The sequence below is a fragment of the Pangasianodon hypophthalmus genome, chromosome 16 (genome assembly GCF_027358585.1).
Source record: "Pangasianodon hypophthalmus isolate fPanHyp1 chromosome 16, fPanHyp1.pri, whole genome shotgun sequence".
Classification (NCBI taxonomy): domain Eukaryota; kingdom Metazoa; phylum Chordata; class Actinopteri; order Siluriformes; family Pangasiidae; genus Pangasianodon; species Pangasianodon hypophthalmus.
The window spans coordinates 21,156,118-21,177,997 of NC_069725.1; the positions used below are offsets into that span (position 1 = coordinate 21,156,118).

At 40.1% G+C, this 21,880-nt stretch overlaps 4 protein-coding genes across 5 annotated transcripts; all 4 read left to right on the forward strand.

Annotated features, from left to right (window-relative positions):
* The first annotated feature begins 1,772 nt into the window (after positions 1 to 1,772).
* Positions 1,773 to 7,213, forward strand: LOC113530567 (trypsin-3). Of its 2 annotated transcripts, none has more exons than XM_034312061.2 (6): positions 1,773 to 1,832; positions 2,136 to 2,204; positions 2,511 to 2,661; positions 3,659 to 3,800; positions 4,501 to 4,758; positions 5,049 to 7,213. In XM_034312061.2, the coding sequence occupies exons 1-6, from the start codon at positions 1,817 to 1,819 to the stop codon at positions 5,205 to 5,207; spliced, it is 795 nt and encodes a 264-aa protein (XP_034167952.2). In that variant the 5' UTR covers positions 1,773 to 1,816; the 3' UTR covers positions 5,208 to 7,213. The 2 variants fall into 2 exon arrangements, with proteins under 2 accessions (XP_034167952.2, XP_034167953.2); XM_034312062.2 differs by having other exon boundaries at positions 1,810 to 1,832; positions 2,139 to 2,204.
* Positions 7,214 to 8,722: 1,509 nt separating this feature from the next.
* cdaa (cytidine deaminase a) lies at positions 8,723 to 11,316 on the forward strand. Its single transcript, XM_026921161.3, has 4 exons — positions 8,723 to 8,965; positions 10,617 to 10,728; positions 10,816 to 10,873; positions 11,016 to 11,316. Exons 1-4 carry the CDS (start codon positions 8,737 to 8,739, stop codon positions 11,124 to 11,126), a joined length of 510 nt encoding a protein of 169 aa, XP_026776962.1. The 5' UTR covers positions 8,723 to 8,736; the 3' UTR covers positions 11,127 to 11,316.
* A 717-nt stretch (positions 11,317 to 12,033) lies between these two features.
* pink1 (PTEN induced kinase 1) lies at positions 12,034 to 16,152 on the forward strand. Its single transcript, XM_026921415.3, has 8 exons — positions 12,034 to 12,499; positions 13,182 to 13,454; positions 13,553 to 13,656; positions 13,859 to 14,041; positions 14,374 to 14,537; positions 14,627 to 14,754; positions 15,215 to 15,445; positions 15,569 to 16,152. Exons 1-8 carry the CDS (start codon positions 12,143 to 12,145, stop codon positions 15,839 to 15,841), a joined length of 1,713 nt encoding a protein of 570 aa, XP_026777216.2. The 5' UTR covers positions 12,034 to 12,142; the 3' UTR covers positions 15,842 to 16,152.
* Positions 16,153 to 17,118: 966 nt separating this feature from the next.
* On the forward strand, positions 17,119 to 21,862 carry agmat (agmatine ureohydrolase (agmatinase)). The gene is made up of 7 exons (XM_026920253.3): positions 17,119 to 17,583; positions 19,470 to 19,669; positions 19,937 to 19,985; positions 20,116 to 20,311; positions 20,540 to 20,719; positions 21,348 to 21,432; positions 21,535 to 21,862. The coding sequence occupies exons 1-7, from the start codon at positions 17,297 to 17,299 to the stop codon at positions 21,606 to 21,608; spliced, it is 1,071 nt and encodes a 356-aa protein (XP_026776054.2). The 5' UTR covers positions 17,119 to 17,296; the 3' UTR covers positions 21,609 to 21,862.
* The last annotated feature ends 18 nt before the right edge of the window (positions 21,863 to 21,880 follow it).

Sequence of the window (21,880 nt, forward strand, 5' to 3'; positions counted from 1 at the left end):
TCAGTGTTTGTATGAGACATCATGAGGAGGGTGACTTTCCAGGGGCTTGTATGGAAGATGTTCCACAATAATCTAAGGCTAATAATGAAAGGCTTCCTCTAGGATGTTTATTTGTAAAGTAAGACTGTTGTACAGCATTTAGATAGATATCATCTCGTGCATAAACCCCAATAATGGAGCACTTCTATTACGGTACTTTTTTCTCCATACAAGCATGTTAGATTCAATTCATGCATGTCTTAAGATGCAAAGGATTCGAATCAGAAAATTTGCATCTCCACTATTATATTTACATTTTATGTGATATTATTTCATCTGCCCAGCTTTTTTATCCAAAGCGAGTGACAAGAGAGACAAAATCCAATCTAAAGGAAGATCAGATCTGTTATATTTGTTATATTTGGAGCTGACAGTAATACACATACTGCTGTAAGTTTACACCAACTGACCTAAGCAGGGTGTCCTTTGGGTTGGCAAGGTGTGGCAGTTGAGGGAATTACAATAAATAATTCATTAAAAGGCTGCACATTTCTCAGCATTTTAGTTCATTATCTCAGTGCAGTCAAGTGTCATTAATTCATTGAGATTGAGAGCAATGACATCTTCAACTCGGCATCTCGAAATGGTGATATTATACATAATAAAACCAGACATTTGGATCAATTAGCTGTAAAGATAGGATATTTTTAAGTGTCTTGTTTATGTTGTTTGTTTAATACATTTTGTTATTTGATGGATTTTAGTGTAATGACACCACTGGATCGAAAACAATGGCAAGATAGTTGTAGAAAGAGCAAACACAACTAAACACAAAGGTTGGAGTAACAATCAGGCACTCAAGCTACAAATGATACATTCTCACAAGCCAAGAAGGCTAATTTGCTATAATAATAGTAATACATCATAAAAACTGTGATTTCTAGGTAGAAGTATGGGAAAGGAGAGCATTTTAGAGAGGCATACATTAGCCAAAGAAGGGTACTCAGGTGCTCTTGAAATGTTGTGAGAGAATTCTTTCTTCTGCCAGCATGGAATCACAAAACACAGGCTGATTTTAGACATATTGCCAAGCAGTGATTATATTGTGGACTCACAGTCCTTAAAATTAGGGTCTGAACATAAGTCCTGATGTAAGTATGCAAAGTTCCATTGGTTTGTCACGGTAAATCCAGAGCTTATCCTGGGAACACTGGGCATACACCCTGGATGGGACACTAGTTCTTCTCAAAACACCAAATTCACAAACTAATTTACAATTTTTTTTGCCAAATCACGTTCTCGTATGTTTTTGGGTGGTGGGAACAAACTGGAGAACCTCGAAGAAAACCCACACAGACACGAGGAGAACATGCAAAACTCCATACAGACAGTAACCCGAGCTCAGGATCAAACTGGGGACCCTGGAGCAATGCTGCCCAGAAAACAGCCTTTAGAACTGTGAATGTACAAAGAAACAACTCCCATGAACACCCCTGCGCCACCAAGAATTGTTTTACGCCTGTAACTGAAACCCGGTACTGTTTCATGACAATTACTTCAGTCTCTTTCATGCCCTCCCTTAGCATTTATCTCTCCCATGGAGAGGTGTCCTCTCTGACAACACCCACAGTCAACAGCGTGGGAGTGAAGAAAGCTCCGAATTGGTCACTGGACACCAAGGGACCCCTCTGCTTTGTCATGTACTAGGTCAGTCCCTGTAGTTCATTCTGAGATAACACGACATGCTAACAAAGGCTACGCACAAAAGACATGGTTCTATTATAAAAGCATTATAGGAAGCTCTGACAGTCCTATCCGCATATATCCTAAGCGGTTGATGACGACTGTGTGTGGTGAGTCTTTAAGCTTTTCGTGATAAATTTCTATATATAAAAAATCATATTAAATTTCTGTGTGGAATATGATGGATCGCATACTCTTTATTTTGCATCACTTACTGTAATGGAACTACACTCGACCAACAAAAGCCTTCATTTTCAAATGCACCGAGTGATAAATCAGACTGACAGTGAGATATGCAGAATACAAATGGACACTGGTGCCACATCTGCATGGCTGTCTTCATAAATCATGCAATGACATGGTTTCTGCTTGCATGACATTTAGATTTTATTATTATTAACTGGTGTGTTCAGCAGCAGGTGCTAACGATATGGCTCAGGTCTGGGGAGTAGTGATCCTTGTCCTAACTACGATGATCCGAGGTAGGTATTTGAAATTTAAACAGCTTTCTGCTTTTTCTTCAATGTAAACTGTATATCTGACTTTGAGGAAGTCTTTTGCGAACCTATGGTGAACACTTCTAAAGCATAGCAGCTAAAATTTTTTCAAGATCAATATGTGTCCATAGCTGGAAATATACTATAATAATTTAATCTTTACATGGTGAAATATGAAGATGTTAGTTATTCCACATGTACTTCATAATTCACAGTACATAGTAGATGGTAATCTCCTGTAGGTCTCACATAAACTTGCTTTGTGTTTTCAACCCTCTTTTTGATTATTAGACTCACTGACCCAAAGGATCATTGGGGGCCAAGAAGTCGTGCCTCATTCCATCAAGTACCAAGCATCTCTACAGTATGAGAGAAATCACTATTGTGGAGGTATCCTGATCCACCAGCAATGGGTAGTGTCTGCTGCCCACTGCTGGAGACCGTGAGTACTGCAGTCATGTTCCCCTTACTGTCACACTTACATTCTAGCACACAGCCTTGTCCAAAGGATTTAGTAGACACCCTCGTCCATATCCACATGCTAGTAAAATTGGTCAGATTCTAAGATTATTAAGACGTTAAGCTAAAACCTTTATTACATTAAACTGTTAGATAGTAGTTAAGACAACAACTTATAGCATAGCCACAAAAGTTGAGGATTTTTCCTGTATTTAGTGTTCAGTTAAGCAAGTACTCTTTTGCAAAGAGGTAGGTCTTCAGTATTTGTTTGAAGACAGCCAGTAACTAGAGGTATTTGCACTAGTGGATCTGCAGGACATGCAGGACACTTTTGACCAATCCCTCCCACTCCCGCATAAATTCTTGACCAATCCCACTCGCTCCTGCAGACACTCTTGACCAATCCTGCTCATTCCTGCAGAAAGGTTGACCAATCCTGCCCAATCCCCAAGGCACAATCCCGCCTGCTCCTGCAGAAAGTTTGACCAATCTTGCCCACTCCTGCAGATACTCTTAACCAATCCCACCCACTCCCATAGACACTCTTGACCAATCCTTCCTGCTCCTGCAGACACTCTTGACCAATCCCACCCACTCATGCAGACACTTTTGAACCAATCCCGCTCACTTCTGTAGACACTCTTGAACTGCTCCTGCTTGCTCCTGCAGACACTTTTGACCAAACTGCCTTATCCAATCCACGTTGTTCCATAATCTCCATAGCCTACCCAACCACTCACTCCTGACCACTTGACAGTAAAAAACACCTGCTTTTTTTCAGAACTACAAATGCAAGATGTCAATGACAATAAAAACACAACCCCGAATGAAGAACTAATACAATTGTTTTATATATAAAAAAAAAACCTGGCAGAACAGGCCTGTACAATACATTTGCTTTAAATCTGTCCAAAATGATATCTGTTTCAAGATCACAGGTTGTTTTTTGCATAGCAACTGGCATGTTCCCTGTTGGATAGGAGCAACATCATTCAAGTGGTTCTGAGCGCACATAATCTGGCAGTTGAGGACGGATCTGAGCAAGTGTTCAATGTGTCCAAGATCATATCCAACCCTACCTACAACCCGAAAACATATAATGGTGACATCATGTTCCTGAAGGTGAGCAGTGCCATATAGGTCTTTTATTTTTAGTAGCCTAATTCAGAAAGGTTGAAAATCTGATAGTTTGTCAAGAATTGCCTGCAAATCCAGAGTGAGAATACAGGGGGTTGTTGGAGGAATGGGCAATCTGACATCTAATGACAAAAAGATTGTCAAAAATTACACCTTCCCAATAATTAGATTTTCAACATATTAATACAATTTTGCCAGTTTCGCCAGAAAGATAAGAAATTGCATATTTCATTCCCAGAACTTTAATTAAATTTGCAAACTAGCCTAGTCATGTAAATTATGCTATATAGCTATTTACCTCACTAGTAAACTTATAAACTTTAGGTTATTTGAATATACAACACTAGCTATCTATTATCCCTAACTGGTTAACATATCTTGTTACTTGCTAAGAGCTAACCACTGGGTTGCTAGCTAGCTAGCTAGGTTTGTCAATAAACCTCTCATTTGCAGCTAAGCTACCATTGTGCTGATAATGACAGTTATAGACAAAAATACATGGTGTTCCTAACAAATTTACTAAAAGTGAGCTGCGTGTGATGACCATGTGTCTTTTTATTTCCACATCCCTCTTTTCTCTAAAGGCAGGAAGTTAGGCTGGTTGTATTGTGTCTCTTGGTCATAAGTCAAGGTGCTTGGCCCACCATGGTGTATTTGTATCTTACAACTGTGCTGAATTTTGCAGCTGAGCCACCCAGCTGTTCTAAACGCCTATGTCCAGCCGGCTCCTCTCCCGGATGACAGCACGCCTCCACTAGATGCTGGAACCACGTGCACAGTGAGCGGCTGGGGCGTCACACGTATCTACAGCTTCTACCTGTCCCCTGTGCTCCGTGCTGTGGATGTGGACTACATCCCCAACTGCTATTACTATTACTACTTCAGGGTCAATGAGAACATGATATGTGCCGGATCTCGCTTTGGAGGCAAAGACTCTTGCCAAGTAAGGCAAAACCTATTTTAACAAGCCTACCACTCTATGACAGACATATGACACAATAATGACATTTTTTTCTATAGGTAAAATAAAGTAAGCCCACTTTTAACAATCCTCAAAACACTTTGTCAGACACCTGACACAATAATGACACTTTTTATAGCTAAAGGTTCAGTAATAACTAATGCTACCTGTCAAAATGGCTGTGATGCTCTGACTCTGCAATTACAATCTCCTTTTTCACTTTTGAGAAGCATTTTTTTTTTTAAATGTATTCATATTTGTGGTTTCCACAGGGTGACTCAGGGGGACCTCTCATGTGCAATGGCTTTCTGGAAGGCATCGTGTCCTGGGGAATAGGCTGTGCCAATCCCTACTTCCCAGGTGTCTACACCAAAGTGAGGAATTACAACAAATGGATTACTGGGATCATCACAAGTGACAGTCAGTCCTAAAAATAATCAGGAAAGGTTTTAGTTTCAGACTAAACCCAAGTCTCAGTTATAAGGGACTTCAGCAACATGCATAGAAACCAATACGCTGGAATCATGTTAATTTATCTTGAACTGGGGAAAAAAACAGCCTTGGCATATATCCACATGCATAATTCATTAACTAATTAAAGGCTAGTAAGTTCTGCTGACACAGCAGTGTCTAGATTAATGATCATATAATGTCTAAGCACATTTTAATTTCATCTATCATCTATCATATGCCTGCTTTAATTTGTGAACATGGCAATATGTAGCCTTTTTTCTTTTCTTTTTTTTTTTTTTTCTTACCAATTATGGGCATAAAGCTGAATATTTGTAAGTGATTATTGTTTATATCTCAGAATAGTATAAATAAAGGTTTTATTTAGGGATATTGAAAAAAAAATCATGTCATGGTGGTAAACCACTGTAGTAAACAAATATCAGGCAGGCCATTACTCCAAACCAGGCACACACACACACACACACACACACACATTCATTCACACATAAAGCTTTGTATGAGACGTGGAGTATGTGGGAGCTGGAACACATTCACTGGATGTCATTATAATCAACTGAAGATCACAAGAATTTGCCTACTCGCCATACAGCAAGTTTAGAGTAGGAGTAATGGAACAGTTATTACACTCACTCTTCATAGATCGACTCAATGAGTTCAATTAAACCTTGCAGGACAAATTTAAATTGATTTAAGATAATATAACCGTGGCTTCAGGGCTTTACTGAAAGCCTGTCAGTAAAGGATGCACATTTTCATCAATGCAAAAGAGTAATAATAATTCTGATTTCAATTCAATTCAATTTTATTTGTATAGCGCTTTTAACAATAGACATTGTCACAAAGCAGCTTTGCAGAAATATATAAATTCCAGATATACATTTTAAAAATCTAATCTAATCATTAACGTGGTGTTTCCTGAACTGAAGATTTTTGTGTACTGTTTGAGTGTTAATGATAAACACACATCGGTCAAATTAAGGTCATCCAAGTGCTGATTCAGTTACACACTGGGTTCACTGTGAGTAAAAAGCTGAGCAAGCAGGGGAAAATACAACATTGTCTCTTATTGTTAGTGAGATTCTGGATTATTTCTAAAGAATATCGGTTCAAACGAGTTAAATGTAAATTTGCCATATGTTCAGTGATGCCAAATCATACAAGCTACTATTTCTGTTAGAACTGCTGCTACTATTACTACTGATATTATTGCTACGACTGCTGTTTCTACTAATACTATCACTAATACAACTATTACTATTACTGTTATTACTGCTACTAATATTACTGTATTATATAATATATGCTGCTGCTGTTTCTGCTATTACCCTACTACTCTTACTACTACGACTATTATTACTACTACTATTACTAATACAACTAATACTAATACAACTGTTACTTCACCTACTACAATTATTACTATAACTATTACACTCCACTACACCTACTACACCTACTACTATTACTACTGCTGTTACTGCCACTACTACTTCTACTACTACTACAACTTCTACTTTCGAACTCAAATTTTGCTTTATTGTCTTCCTCAATCTTCAGGCAAGAAAAACTGTTCTACTTTTCTATTCTATAATCCTAAACAGTACAATACACAACAGGACATACTCCTTTAGTAAGGATTAAGGATTAATAAGGATGTAATCACCCCTCTTTTTTTTTACACTGCCCCAAGTATTCCTTTGGAGACACTTTTTATTATTATTTTTATTATTTTTTTTATTACTTTTTATTATCTCCAATCTCATATCGAGAGACAGACAGTCTCTTTGTTCAAATTCAAACAATCATAACCGCATCTGGCACAGAGAATCTATTTTTAATCAATGTTTAATCACATTTATAGGCACATCAGAGTTATCATAAACTGTTGTCTGAATCAGATCAGAAATCAGTTTAATGATTGAATTGTGAAGTAGAAGATAGAAGAGGAGCTCAGTAATAAAGAATCCTGCACACAATTTCAAATGAGTCATATCTATGTTTATTTTATAAACACCAGTATTATGTACAGTTGAATATATGTATATATATATATACAACAGTGCTGTTGAATTCTCAAATCTGATTGGTCAGACAGTGTTGATTAAACTTCTAAAGAAGTGGTTCTGACAAAAGGTCCAGCTACAAATCACAGATTTATATTAATGCACTTGTTCTAATATTTCATTTCTATAGTAACAAGGACTATAGGACTTGTGTGGTGAATGTTCCACATAATCTAAACCTAATAATACACTTTTTTTAATGCCATAATTTAATTTAATTGTTGATATGGTGAAGCCTTCTGTAAACAGATGTTTATTTAGCATTTTTGGAAGGAGTCTCCAGTGTCAGAATGTTAGTCTGCAACAATCAGAGGTAAAACTGTTTTCCACTCCAAGAAAGTCTTCATTACAGTTTCTCTGTAACAAGCTGCATTTTTTTCCTCTTATTTTTTTTCTTATTATCTTCAAGAGAAAGTGAGTGAACATGTGTTTATAGCTGCTATAATGTAAGGAATAACAGGAACATGTTTTGTGGATGTTCCACAACATTAAATGAAATGTGCTGTTCTATAAAATGTACAAATATAATTGGAAAATAATCAAATTCAGGGTGGAAACAGGGTTGAACATCCAGGATAAAGTTAGCCATTATATGGAAGCACACTTCACTGTGTGTTAAATTCAAATGGATTTAAGTGAACTATTAATCACTAAATAAATACAACTCTTAGCTAATATTCAATAATTCTAGGGTGCTAAATTTTAAGATGAAATAATGTGATAGTATGTCATAATAATGAGATAATACCCCCAAAACAATGAGCTATTAAGTCAAAATAATTTAGTTGAATTTTATTCAAAATAATGACATAGCATTTCAACAGTTTCTTTACAACTTAGACACAGTAATAATAAAATTAACATTGTGCCACAATTTATGAACTCTATTAGAAAGTTTTGATTTTTAGTCAAGAAAATTTTTACGTAAACACGTTAAACTCATAACCCCATTTGAATCAAGTCAGTGGTTTTCTCTGCATGATACACACTAGCGTAATTTCCACCGAGTACAATGACTCAGAGCTGCACATGGAGGATGTGATGAGTTTAGGCTTGTGATCACATAATTTACTTCCCAGGAAGTGCAACACCGTCTGACCTTTTCCACGAATGTGCAAACGTTTCTGTTGTGACTGAACTTTTGATTATTAACTGAAGTCAGTCTTTCTCTGCCATGCGTCTAGTTATTTATACAGATTTTGGACTGTAATGTCTAATGGCCATTATTTAACCAACAGTAGTTCTAGATTCTATGTATTTTATGTAATTTCTATGTATAAATTATAAAAGGCAGGTTTTCACAAGATGCATTTATGTAGTCATCAAACTGGTGCAACGTCCTCTGAGAAATGTGACATTCCCTTTCCTGTAATCATTACATTAGTCGGTCTGCAAGCGTGCACACACACACGCACACACGTATATGTCCACACACACACACTTTCACACTTTCAGTTGTGCCTGGAGTGCGCTGGAGCAGGAACAATCTCACTGGATACTTTCACTGGATGTCATTATAATGGCTAAAATCACCAGCAGTCTACAAGATTTAATTCTCACATCTCAGGAAGCGAAACAGTTTGCCTACTCTCCGTACAGCAAGTTCAGGGTAGGAGCAGCTCTACTCACACACGATGGAAGAGTCTTTACCGGTAAGGAAACTTTACACTTTAGAGGTTCGTTCATCACTGATCAACTAAATGAGCTCAGTGAAACATTGTAGGACAAACTGAACTGTTTATGATGGCACTTCTTCAAGAGTAACATTGTTATGTGGCTTCAGGGCTGATGTCAAGAAATCTTTTTCAGTGAAGTTTTCAATGATGCCAAATGATAAGAGCTCCTACTACTATTACTACTTCTACTAAAACTACTATAACTACTAGTACTACTACTACTACAGCTACTGCTACTACTGCTACTATTTCTAAAACTACAATAACTACTACTATAACTACTTCTACTACTAGTAATAATACTTCTACAGCTACTACTGCTACTATTACTAAAACTACTATAACTACTACTACTATTACTGGTACTATTAATACGACTACATCTACTACTGTTAAAACTGATACCTACTATTTATTACAACTACTTCTACTAATAGTACTACTATTAATAATATTGCTACTGTAACTACTGCTGCTGTTACTATTACTAGTACTGCAAATAATAGCAATAATAATATTGGATTAATATTCATTCTAGGTACATGAGGCTTTTTGTGGTGTTTACTAGAAGGAAGGTTTAAACACAAAGCTACACTGTTTGATGTTAATGATCAACACAGCTGTGGCTTAAATTATTCTTCCAAATGCTGTTTCTAGTCTGTGAGGCAAACACTGAATCTATTGTAAGTGAACAGCTGAGGACATAAAATCAGTGCCAGTGAAAAAACTTAAATACAACAAGTGTTGCATATTTAGAGAGATTATATAATGTAGCTTGTCTACTGTAAGCGTGCCACATTTCACAGCTTGACGTTAAATTAAGCTAAAGAAGGTTAGAGAAATTTGATTATTGATCAAGACATGTTTGGTGTGCAAATTTTGCTTCTTTATTTCTTAGGAGTCTATGAAAGCCAGCTGAGGCTATGAAAGCTAGCTGCTAGTTTATGACCACCAGTTGTTACCATACTAAAGTCACAACTCCCTGCATTGTTTGGTAATATACTGTACATAATCCTTTTGGCAGAGTTATGTGACGTGCGTTTAAAATGTTAAATATAAAGATGAATCAAGTGATTATTCAAAATGGCTGCCAAAATGGCTACCACTCTCACTTATCCCAGGTAGCAAATGAGGAATGGCCCAAATTCCCAACTTTCTAGCCTTCAAACCAAGTAATTACAGCGATAAACTCATCCAAATATAGCCGACAAAATACATCAACATAAAACAGAAATCAAAACAGAAGCACATGGCACTTGTTGCCATGGAAACTCCAATACGAATCCATCACACTTTTGGCCTGCAATATTTCCTATTGACTACATGTGCCTAAATCCAGCCACATTTGTCCTGCTATGAGAGAAGTAATTTTCTTCATTTTGACACTAGTGAGTGAAGATTTTAGCAAACAGCATGACGATAAGCGGATAGTTAACCTTGGTTATAGCTGTTAGTCTTATTATTCCAGCACAATGCTAAAGAAGTCAAATAAGAACGCCACTCTTAGCTCCAAATACTGTATATATTATCTGATCTGAGGTTAGTGAAAATTTGTGTAATTGTTATTTTTCATAAATGCTTACTTTAATGAGTTCTGTATGTTTTGTTTTGCTTGTTCCTTATACAGGATGTAATGTAGAAAACGCTTGCCTCGCTCTTGGCGTCTGTGCTGAGAGGGTTGCCATCTCCAAAGCTGTGTCAGAGGGACATCGAGAGTTCAAGGCCATTGCTATAGCCAGGTTCTAATTAATAATATTTAGGTTGTTTGTAAATGATATTTTCATATGTTCTGGATTATTTTATTAATATAAATGCTTTTTTCATAGTGACATGGAGGATAATTTTATCTCACCGTGTGGTGGCTGCAGACAGTTCATGAGGGAGGTTAGTTGTTTTTTTCCCTTTTCTTTTTTATCATGCAGTAGACTGACCATGTTGCTTCTTGCTCAGATCAGCCCTGCATCATGACAAGCACTTCATTTTGTAATTCTATCACTGTATGTCAAAACTTTTCTTTCTTTTGCAGTTTGGCCTGCAGTGGGAAGTTTATTTGTCAAAACCGAATGGCTCTTTCATAAAGATGACTGTAGAGCAGCTCCTTCCTGCCTCATTTGGTCCTGAAGACTTGCAGAAGTGAAAAGTGATTCCCACTAAGAAGAGACATTAGATTATTTGACTGAATGAATATGCTGGCACTTGAGAATGAAAATGTTGACTGTATGTAGGCTTATATGTCATCTTATTATTTATAAGATTAATGTTCGCAGAAATGTATAAACACTGATGTAACTGCTCAGTGGTACTTAAATAAAGGAAATATTATTTAAGAGAGTGTTAAGAGGTTTTATGCATTATATATATATATCTCCTTATGGAAGGAGTCTCCAGTGTCAGTGCTTTGTAACAGTAAGTTTTCCGCCATGGGAAGGTCTTCAGGACAGAGGACTTTTGCCTTTCTGTTTACTTGGTAACTTTTTTTTTTTGGTGTGTTAACAAAGAAGAAACAACTGTTTATAGCTGCGAGAACATAAGTAATATAAGGAACTAACTTGTTTTGTGGGCATTCCACAATGTAACTTTAAATGTATAAGCAGTTAAAAAGCATCATTAGTACATTAAAAAGCATTGTGCGGTTTTGACAGATTTGATAGATTTGATAGATTATGAGCGGAAAATTACACTTCTGTTATAACAGAAAAGCTCCAATAGGTATCATAAATAAATGTAAGAGATATGTACATTGTATATACAACAATACCCAGATTATCCAGGGATAATATACAATGTATATACAGATAATATACAGATATATAAAGATAACCTAGGATATATATTGTGAATCTACAGTTTGGTTTTGGGTGGTAACAGTAACTCTGTCAGGCCGCATCATAACACCCTGTCGTTGATTATTTTCCTATTTTATTCCTTACTTCCTGTAGACTGTATCACCTGTCTACATGTCTACAATGTGATATTACTGTAACACTTTTACTCTGACCAAAATAAAGCGACACTGCGACAGGTGTCACGTGACCGAACATGCGCCCTTTCAGCCAATAGGATTCAGGTAAACATTGTCCTTGATATGTAGCTGTCAGGCGAACGGAGTAGTTTCGTTTAATAATTTTCGATTTTTTTACATTTAGGTAAATCATGTCGGTTAAACATGCTCTCAATCGTGGGCTGGAGTTGGGCAGGTCGCTTTTCCAGCTTGGAATCCTAAAACCTGCGGGCCGAATTGCAGCTAAGTTTCGAGGTGAGCGCCTGCGGGTGAGTCAACCAGGCCGCACCGTCCAGCCTCGGACTTTCCTGCCTGCGCGCTACCGGTATTACCGCACGTCCCTCAGCGGCCTCGCGGCGCAGCTCCAGTCCGCCGGCTTCAGGAGGCTGATCGGAGGCGGCTCTCCGAGAAACAGGGCCGTTTTTCTGGCTTTCGGTGTCGGTTTGGGTTTGATCGATCAGCAGCTGGACGAAGACCGAAGGAGCGCAGCGACATGCCAAGAAATCCAGGTAATATTGTTAGCTTACATTCAGCAATGATCCTCATTATCACCGGCTAAAACCATTAAAGGTGCAATTGTAATACTTATAAGTGTTTTAGATGTTAAAGGATTGTTTAGAAAGACTTTGAGTCTCGATATATGCCATACAATACATCTCTAGTTTATTCGTTTCAGTCTTCTGATTACATTTTTTCCGGGCCGGAAAAATCTCCGCCCCCCAGTGAAACAGAGCTGCTGTTCTGCAGTTAGAAAGACTGAAAGTATTTATGATCAATCCCAATAATCAATGACTCTACCAATAATGAGTTCTGCTCAAAGCAAGTCAAATCACAGTCAGGTTATACTGTCTTTATTTAATAACAAAGTGCTGCACAATAAAATCACTGTTATTCAAGCAAACTAAAATATAAATATAAAGAAATAGATCAAATTAAGCAGTACATGGCAGTTAAAGAGACAAATCATTAGTCACAGGACAAAACAAGATGAAGCAGACACTTGGATGATATAAAGATGTTTGTAAGTTGGATGTTAAAATGCTAGAGGTTAAAAGGTTAAAGGATCATAAGGCTCTAAGATGCTTCTTAGTCTACAGTCTAAAATGACTGAGAATAATTGTCTCAGTTTGTGATATTTAACTTGTTCCATTAACGAGATGATTTGTTGTTATTCCCTCCACTGACATAAAGGCGTTATTCATGAAGAAGAAGTTTCAGAGCTCTGTAAAACCATTCTCCTCTGGATATAAACTGGAGGACTATGTGATTGGGAAGCAGATAGGAAAAGGCTGCAACGCCGCTGTGTACGAGGCTGCGGCTTCGTTTGCACCCCTCACAGCAAACAGCAAGTGCTCCCTGGTGGAGCTGAAACAAAATGAAGAAGAAAGTGACGTCAGAGCACCTGTAAAATTCCCCAGTGCACACAGCTACCCCCTGGCTGTGAAAATGATGTGGAATATTGGGGTATGTTCCAACAGCACTATGAATTATTCACTGTAGTGCAGCAGTAAATGAGCTGTTTTTTAAAATGTTTACGGCTTTTTATTGGAACTGCATTGCAGGCAGGTTCTTCTAGCGAGGCGATCCTTAATGCCATGTCCAATGAGCTGGTCCCTGCGAGTCCTCAGGCTTTGAAGAAGGAAAAAGGAGAGCTTGTCCTGAGTGGGTGAGTCCGTTTAGGCATGATGGTGTCCCAGAAAACTGATTATATTAAAGGGGCAGTTTGTTATTTTTATCTGCTGTTTATGATGGAAAATATACTTGCATTGAAAACAATTCCATTTTGCTGAAATTATTTGAAGTGCAGATTGCACCTTTAACAGCATTTTTTTAAAGGTTAGGTTTAACTTAATGCATTCTGTTTGCAGTCATTTTGGAAAAGCGCCCAAGAGAGTGACGGCCCACCCCAACGTGATCCGAGTGTACCGGGCCTTCACGGCTGAGGTGCCGCTTCTACCTGATGCTTTGGATGAGTACCCTGCTGCGCTGCCTGCCAGACTCAACCCCGCCGGCCTGGGCAACAACCACACACTCTTCCTGGTCATGAAGTAGTAAGAGACCAAAATGGCCACTCCTAAGTCAAAGATTGAACTTTCTTTCGAAATACTTGTTTTCCACACAGACATGATATGACATGAATGTGTTCTGGCAGATCCTAAAAACAAATCATATTTATGGTCATAACATCTGTAGACATGTATACATTAGACAGATACTGTGTAAAACATAAATACTTTAATTCTTCAGTTTTACTGTACATGACCTTATTTGGCTTTGGTTTACACATTTAATGTTAACGTGAAGCAGCATATAATGAATATAGACATGAACACGTTATCAGTTCCTCATTGTATATTCAGCTCTGAACGTTGTTGTGCTGCAGTTACCCGTGTACCCTGCGCCAGTACCTGCAGGTGTGTGTGCCCGGCTCCAGACACGGCTCCATGATGCTTCTGCAGTTGCTGGAGGGTGTGGATCACCTGTGCAGGCAGGGCATCGCCCACAGAGACCTCAAATCCGATAACATCCTCCTGGAGTTTGATTCCAGTTAGTGCACTTCTCCTAACAAACCATGGAGTGTAAATATAAGAACTTGTGATGTGCTTTATTCTGACTGTAATATGTTTGTCCTGAAGCGGGCTGCCCCAGGCTGGTCATCACCGACTTTGGCTGCTGCCTGGCAGAAGAAGGTTTAGGACTGAAACTGCCCTTCACCAGCCGCTATGTGTACAGAGGAGGGAACTCCTGCCTCATGGCACCTGAGGTACAGGGATATTATCAATCCCATTTCCCTTCCTAGACATTGGATCTCTTGAACAAATCTCATGTTTGTTCTAAAGTATTGGAACAACAGAGAATTTCACTGATGTGTTGCAAAAACAGTCTTTAGCTCTGTTTAGATGGGATTAAATTACATGGGAACCTGGAGTAATTCCATCATCATCACGTATAATAATGTGTAATTATGTAACCAAAACTGATAACTTGCCTACAGCAGCAGTGGTGTTTTGGTTAAATACATAAAATGTTTAATCATATGATTTTAAAGCGACCCTAGAAAACTGGTTTGAAATATTACAAATAATAGTTTATATGTATCAGCCTTGTTTAAAAGGTAACTCTCAAGGTGTTCAGCCAGCTGGTGATTCTTTTGCAGCTGCAGATCACCCTTTAGGCAGGAAAAAATACAAACATTTTTAATAATTTAATACAAATCTGTGCAGGTGGCCACAGCCGAGCCTGGCCCCGGTGTGGAGATTGATTACAGTAAGGCAGATGCGTGGGCAGTGGGAGCCATCGGCTACGAGATCTTCGGTCAACCGAACCCGTTTTATAGCAGCACAGGCTTGGAAAGCCGCAGCTATCATGAGAAACAGCTGCCCCATCTGGGTGCCAACATGCCCTCACACGTGCAGCTGGTGGTGAGGCTGCTTCTGCGCCGGAACCCTAACAAGGTAAGCGTTCCTCATTCAACCGGTATATTGTCTTGGGTTAGCTCTAATAGTGACAAGCGTTGATATTACTGAGAACGTTATTTTACACTCACCTTCTGACTTCTGCATTATTTTTGCCTTTAGCGCCCCTCTGCACGTGTGGCTGCCAACATCCTGCACCTCAGCCTGTGGGGCAAACGAGCACTAGCCAGCCTGAACCCTGCCAGCATGGGGAAGATGGCCGACTGGCTGCTGTGTCACTCAGCTGTGGTTCTCCTTAAAGGCTGTGGGGGTAGTGCCTCAGTGGAGGCCGAGCTCCAGAGAGGATTCCTCGCCAGCCTGGATCTGGAGGAGCTCCGCATGGCAGCGGGATACCTCCTGTACGGACGACAGCTGTGGCCGAGCGTTAGCGTCTGAACTCCATTGTGAGAAGCTGTTGTAGGAGTGTTTATCCTGAGAAAAGCACAGAGACTGTAGTTTCCTGAGTTAACACTGTGGATGCAATGCAGTCTGAGTCTGTTTTTCTGGTTGTGTTGAAGTAATGGCACTTTATGTACATGCACTTTTCCCTGCTCTCCGTTTCCTGTTTGACGTTGTCTCCACGTAGGATGTGAATAAACCGTGTGGAAATACGCATATCAGCAATGTATTAGTAATTTCTAGGTAATTGCAAAAGTTTTTTTCTTGGCAAAACATCCTGTGAAATAAACAAACTCCACCCTTTTAAACTGTCATGTCATCTCATCAATAAACTCACCTCAAATTTTATATAAATAATAAATAATTATATAATAAATAATTCAATGCTTATATATTTTAGGAAGAGTGTCACATATGATTTATATTATTAGGACGCCCGTTCTAATGTTATCATTTTTATAATATCACATATCATTGGTACGGTGACATTTTTTGCAAGGAGATGTTTATTTAACATTTATGGAAGGAGTCTCCAGTGCCAAAGCTTTATAACTGTCTTCAGGACAGTGGACTTTGTGCTTTGCAGTTCCTTGGTTACGTGACAAGCTGCAGGGGTTTTCTTTTTCTCTCTATCTTAGTTCCTCATTGCTATTAACTTCAAGAGAGAAAACTCAGATGATGGTGAAGGAACGACTGTTTAAAGCTGCTAGAACTTAATGTAAGTGATAACAGGAACAAATTTGTTTCTTGGACATTATAACATTGGACACTATAAGCGGATAAAAAAAAATTATCATGCTCTTTAATAATCATCCTTCCATTTTCCATACCGCTTATCCTACATAGGGTCATGGGGAGCCTGGAGTTTATCCAAGGGGACTCTGGGAACAAGGCGGGGAACACCCTGGACAGGGTGTCAACCCATCGCAGGGCACAATCACACACACACACACACACACTTGGGGAGGAAACCAGAGTATCTGGAGAAACCCCTGAAGCAAACTCTGTGCACACAGGGCGAAGGTGGGACTCGAACCCTGGAGATGCAAGCAATAAACACCTCGGGACATGCTGTTATAGGAAAATAAACAACTAATGGGTGGAAATAGGAAGTCGGGTCACATCACAGCATGCTGTGATTATTTTCCTGTGATTATTTTCCTGTAACTGCACCAATCGCTGCTCAAGTATACACTTCTAGACCATGCAAAACAATTACGCATGTAAAGAATATAGTTTTCAGGGTGGATGAAATACATTTCCCATGAACACCAGGGTGAGGAAAACGCCCCCCTCTCATGCGCTGGGCTCTGGTTACAGGAGTGCAAAAGTTCAGCTCTGTTCTGGAGCAGAAGTTTTACAGCACTAAGCAATAACCTAACAGCAGGACAGGAAGCCCGGAGCACAGAAAGCAGGTCCTCCCTCGTGCATGCGAAGAGCAGCCTGATCACCATGCTTCACCTCATGAAGATGAGAGCACTCGGCGTGCTGAGAGCGTGCGGGGCGGTAATGCGGGCTCAGCAGGTCGGGGTGAGTGCGCAGGGGAATGTGACAGCCACCCCGAGCAGACTGATGTCCAGCAAAACATACAATGTTCCTCCGAGCAGCGAGTTTGTCGCGCGCGTGTCCGGAATCGCCACCATGGCCAAGTTACCGTATCAGGACACAGCCGAGGGCCTGGACGCAGCCTTCATCGGAGTTCCCATCGACACCGGGACCTCCAACCGACCCGGAACCAGGTCTGCTCATGCATATCACAGTTAATCTGTCATGCTCTCACTTCTTCACCTGTCAGAAAGCATGCACTGGAAGCTCGTGACATGAAAAGATGACATGCATATGCAGAATATTTCCAAGCACAAGAGCAGACAAAGCTTTCCCTAGGCTCATTCCTCTAGGCTCATTGCTCTAGGCTCACTCCTCTAGGCTCATTGCTCTAGGCTCACTCCTCTAGGCTCACTCCTCTAGGCTCATTGCTCTAGGCTCACTCCTCTAGGCTCACTCCTCTAGGCTCATTGCTCTAGGCTCACTCCTCTAGGCTCATTGCTCTAGGCTCGCTCCTCTAGGCTCATTGCTCTAGGCTCATTGCTCTAGGCTCATTCCTCTAGGCTCATTCCTCTAGGCTCATTGCTCTAGGCTCATTCCTCTGAGCTGATGAGTGGCTGCCTTTATTTTGCAGCTTAACAACAAACAAATTTTTTAAATTAAAATTAAATTTTTTTGTTTGCTTAAATAAAGCCATGTTACAACACTCATTCCATTATCCATTCAAGTTCTGTAAGTGCTTTATCCTGGTCAGGGTCACAGTGTATCCAGAACCTATCACTTGAACACTGGGTACAAGGTGAGATCATGCCCTGGGTAAGACACATCTCTGTGGTGCACACACACACACACACACACACACACACACACACACACACACACACACACACACACATGCACATTCACACTTGGGGGCAATCCCAATAGAAGAGCATGTCGGGGATGTCCGACACCTAATGGGCTCTGTGCTAGATGGACAGATTCAGAGAATGTGGTGATATGACGTTGGGCAGAAAGCCCAGATTCAAACACAAGGCCACCCCAGAGTCATCTGGTCACCAAAGTATGCAAGACGAGCTTATCGCCTATCTCACACTTATCTAGTGATCTGCTAGTCACACTTGTTTCAGTACGGCAGCTCGCATAGGCTTGCAAGAAGGGGCCTTATGGGACTCCAGCACAAGGGGGAGATCCCACTCTGGGGATGACGTATCATCAGGCCGAAAGGAGGACTTTGGTGAAGTACATGAGCCTCAGTGTTGTATGGTCTCATCGATTTAAGTTGACCTGTCACCTGACACCAGGTCTTTAATTCACCTAGGAGATAACCTGGACTGCTTTTTGGGCTTCTTGTTACACTTTATCAGCCATTGCTGGACATGAGTGTTTGTGACTAGCGAGCTGTTTAGAGCTTGAGTCAGGTCCAGCTTCGAATTAGCATCAGCCGAGCACGGCATTGGGATTGCTCAATGTCAAGGCAGTGAGCACAATGATGGTGACCGTCTTTAGCTCCCAAGGGGTTCAGACACCAAAGAGGCTAGGAGTTGAGGCTATTTTCCCAGCATTAGCGAACAATCTAAATGTAGCTCCAACCATAGTCACGAGATGGTGTACATGGTCCAACATGTACATTGTGAGAAGAAGAAAGGGAAAGATGGCTGTATGATAGCACTATTTATTGTAAATATGTATTGTAAATATTTATAGGTATTTATCATGTCATATTTCACTATATGACTTTGTTGGAATGTCTCTTGGAATCCAGGTGATTTCCACCACTCCTGGCAGTTTCGAAGGGTGAAATAGGACTAACTCTGTTTAAATGTCTTGCTCAATCTATTCTGATGTGAGGGAATGGATGAGGCTTTTGAATACTAGTCAGATCTCATCCACCAAGCAACAACGTGGCTGCAGATTTCCATTCCAGCCAAGCAGCTTCCATACTCTACTACATGTCCAATAGGAAGACATTCGGTTCAGCAGTAGACCTCCATGTTGGGCATCCTGCACCAGACAGTCATTACAATTACATATTCAAATGTTCATTTGCTCTGAATAATGAGAAATGCTTTGTTGCCAGGTTTGGCCCCCGGCAGATCAGAGCCGAATCGGTCATGCTGAGGACCTACGGTGGCACAGGAGCTGCGCCTTGGGAGTCCCTGATGGTTGCAGATATTGGCGATGTCAACGTGAACTTGTATGACCTAAAGGATGCCTGCAAACGGATTCGTGAGGCTTATCGCAAAGTCGTGGCTACTGGCTGCATCCCGCTTACTCTGGGTGAGTTTCACTCTTTTTAAGGAAAGACCAGAATGTATGTTCATGCAACCATCTGAGGCGAAATAATGAATAACTTCATTCAACCTGTTACAGACTGAATGAACTTTCATTGTCTGCAGCTTGGATGCTTCTTCTCTAATGATTAACCTTGTTTATATATTTTACCAGCAGATACATCAGGCCAATGAATGATTTACTGTCATGTCAATAAGGTATCTGTGGAACTTTAGCCTCTGCATAAGATTAAACCTCTGTTTGCATTGACAGGGGGCGATCACACAATTGCGTACCCGATTCTTCAGGCCGTGGCAGAAAGGTAGGCAGGAACAATGTGTGTACAGTATTTATCATTAGGTGTCTCCGCAATTAGTCTTTTCATATGAAAATGGGAGTTGATACATAATCCATGTGGCTTTTTCTAACTGATGTTGATTCATTTGTATCAGACATGGTCCGGTGGGTCTGGTTCATGTAGATGCTCATGCTGACACGGGTGATGTGGCCCTGGGGGAGAAGATCACTCACGGCACACCGTTCAGGCGCTGTGTGGAGGAGGGACTGCTCGACTGTAAACGCGTGGTTCAGATTGGCCTCCGAGGCACTGGCCATACCCCCGACGCCTACGAGTGGAGCAGAGAACAGGTCTGATTTCAGGAAATGATAATGATGATAAGCGATATAAGCAGTCGCCGAAGTCCCCCGAGCCACCAGGGGGCCCTGTAAGATCTTTTAGCCATAAGGGATTATGAGCCAATGGTTATGATGATTCAAGGGGGTCTCTTTTGGTCTGTGACTTGAGAGTTACTGCTACTGTTTGGGAAATTTCACGCATGATGTGTAGATGCTGAAAACAGGAAATCTGTTCTGCAGGGTTTCCGCGTGGTGCGGGTGGAGGAGTGTTGGCACAAATCTCTGGTGCCACTCATGACAGAGGTTCGAGCCCAAATGGGCAAAGGGCCCGTTTACCTCAGCTTCGATATCGATGCTTTGGATCCTGCATTTGCCCCTGGCACTGGAACACCTGAGATTGCAGGCCTCACGTCTATTCAGGTGATGCCATGACTAATATACTGATAACCGAATCTTTTTACTTTAAAACTTGCCTGTACATCAATCAGGCTTCAGAGAATTTCCAATTGTACTTAGCACTAGTAGCATAACTCTTGCTAATATTAGCTAAGGAGCTAGTTCCCTTGCTGCGTTGGTATTCCACAAATAAATATGTGCTGTATATGAAAATATGACATTATATATCAAATCTACAAGTAATCTATAATGTACAAGCATTTAAATTATTATTTAAGTTCAAATCCATGTCACTAGCTAAATATTTATACAGCACACACAGCCCGCCTTGTTGAATTCTCAAATCTGATTGGTCAGAAGGTGTTGCAAGGCAAATCACAGGTATTGTTTCTATAGTAACAGCTCATTCACAGGGTTTAAAAAACATTTTGTTGTTTATATAAGAAAAACATATAATTGTTGATATGCTGAAGTTTTCTGTAAGGTGGTGTTTATTTAACATTTTTGGAAGGAGTCTCCAGTGTCAGCTTTTTGTAACAGTCCGAGGTAAAGCTGTAGCTTTACTTTTTCCGACATGGGAGAGTCTTCAGGACAGAGAGCGTTGCTTTTTTTGAGGTTTCTCAGGAACATGACAAGCTGCTTGTGTGTTCAGGGACTGGAGATCGTTCGTGGATGCAGAGGTTTGAATCTTGTTGGCTGTGACTTGGTGGAGGTTTCCCCACCGTACGACACTACGGGTAACACACGTCCTGAATATTTACGATATTTCTAGGATTTCTGATCCTTTATTCCGATGTGTGTTACATTTTTGTTGCTTTTGTTGTCTTTTCTGTTTACAGGAAACACTGCACTGACTGCAGCCAACCTGCTTTTTGAAATGCTTTGTGTTCTTCCGAAGACAAAACACTACTGATTAAGAGGAAATGCTTACACTGTCGGAATAACTCGGTTTTAAGGATCGCAGTCTTAAAAACTGATCTCTGTTTATGATGTAGCACCTTTTGGTCCTGCAGGCCATGCAAGCACTTAAATGATGAGCCAGAGTTGTGTCTCTTCTTCTTGCCATTAATGAACTTATTGTGAAAGTCAGGTCACTTTATGTGAGTTTTTTTGGCTTTTCATGGTGCTAAAATGTAATAATAAAAAAACTACTCCTTATGCATCTTATTTTATGTATTCTTAATT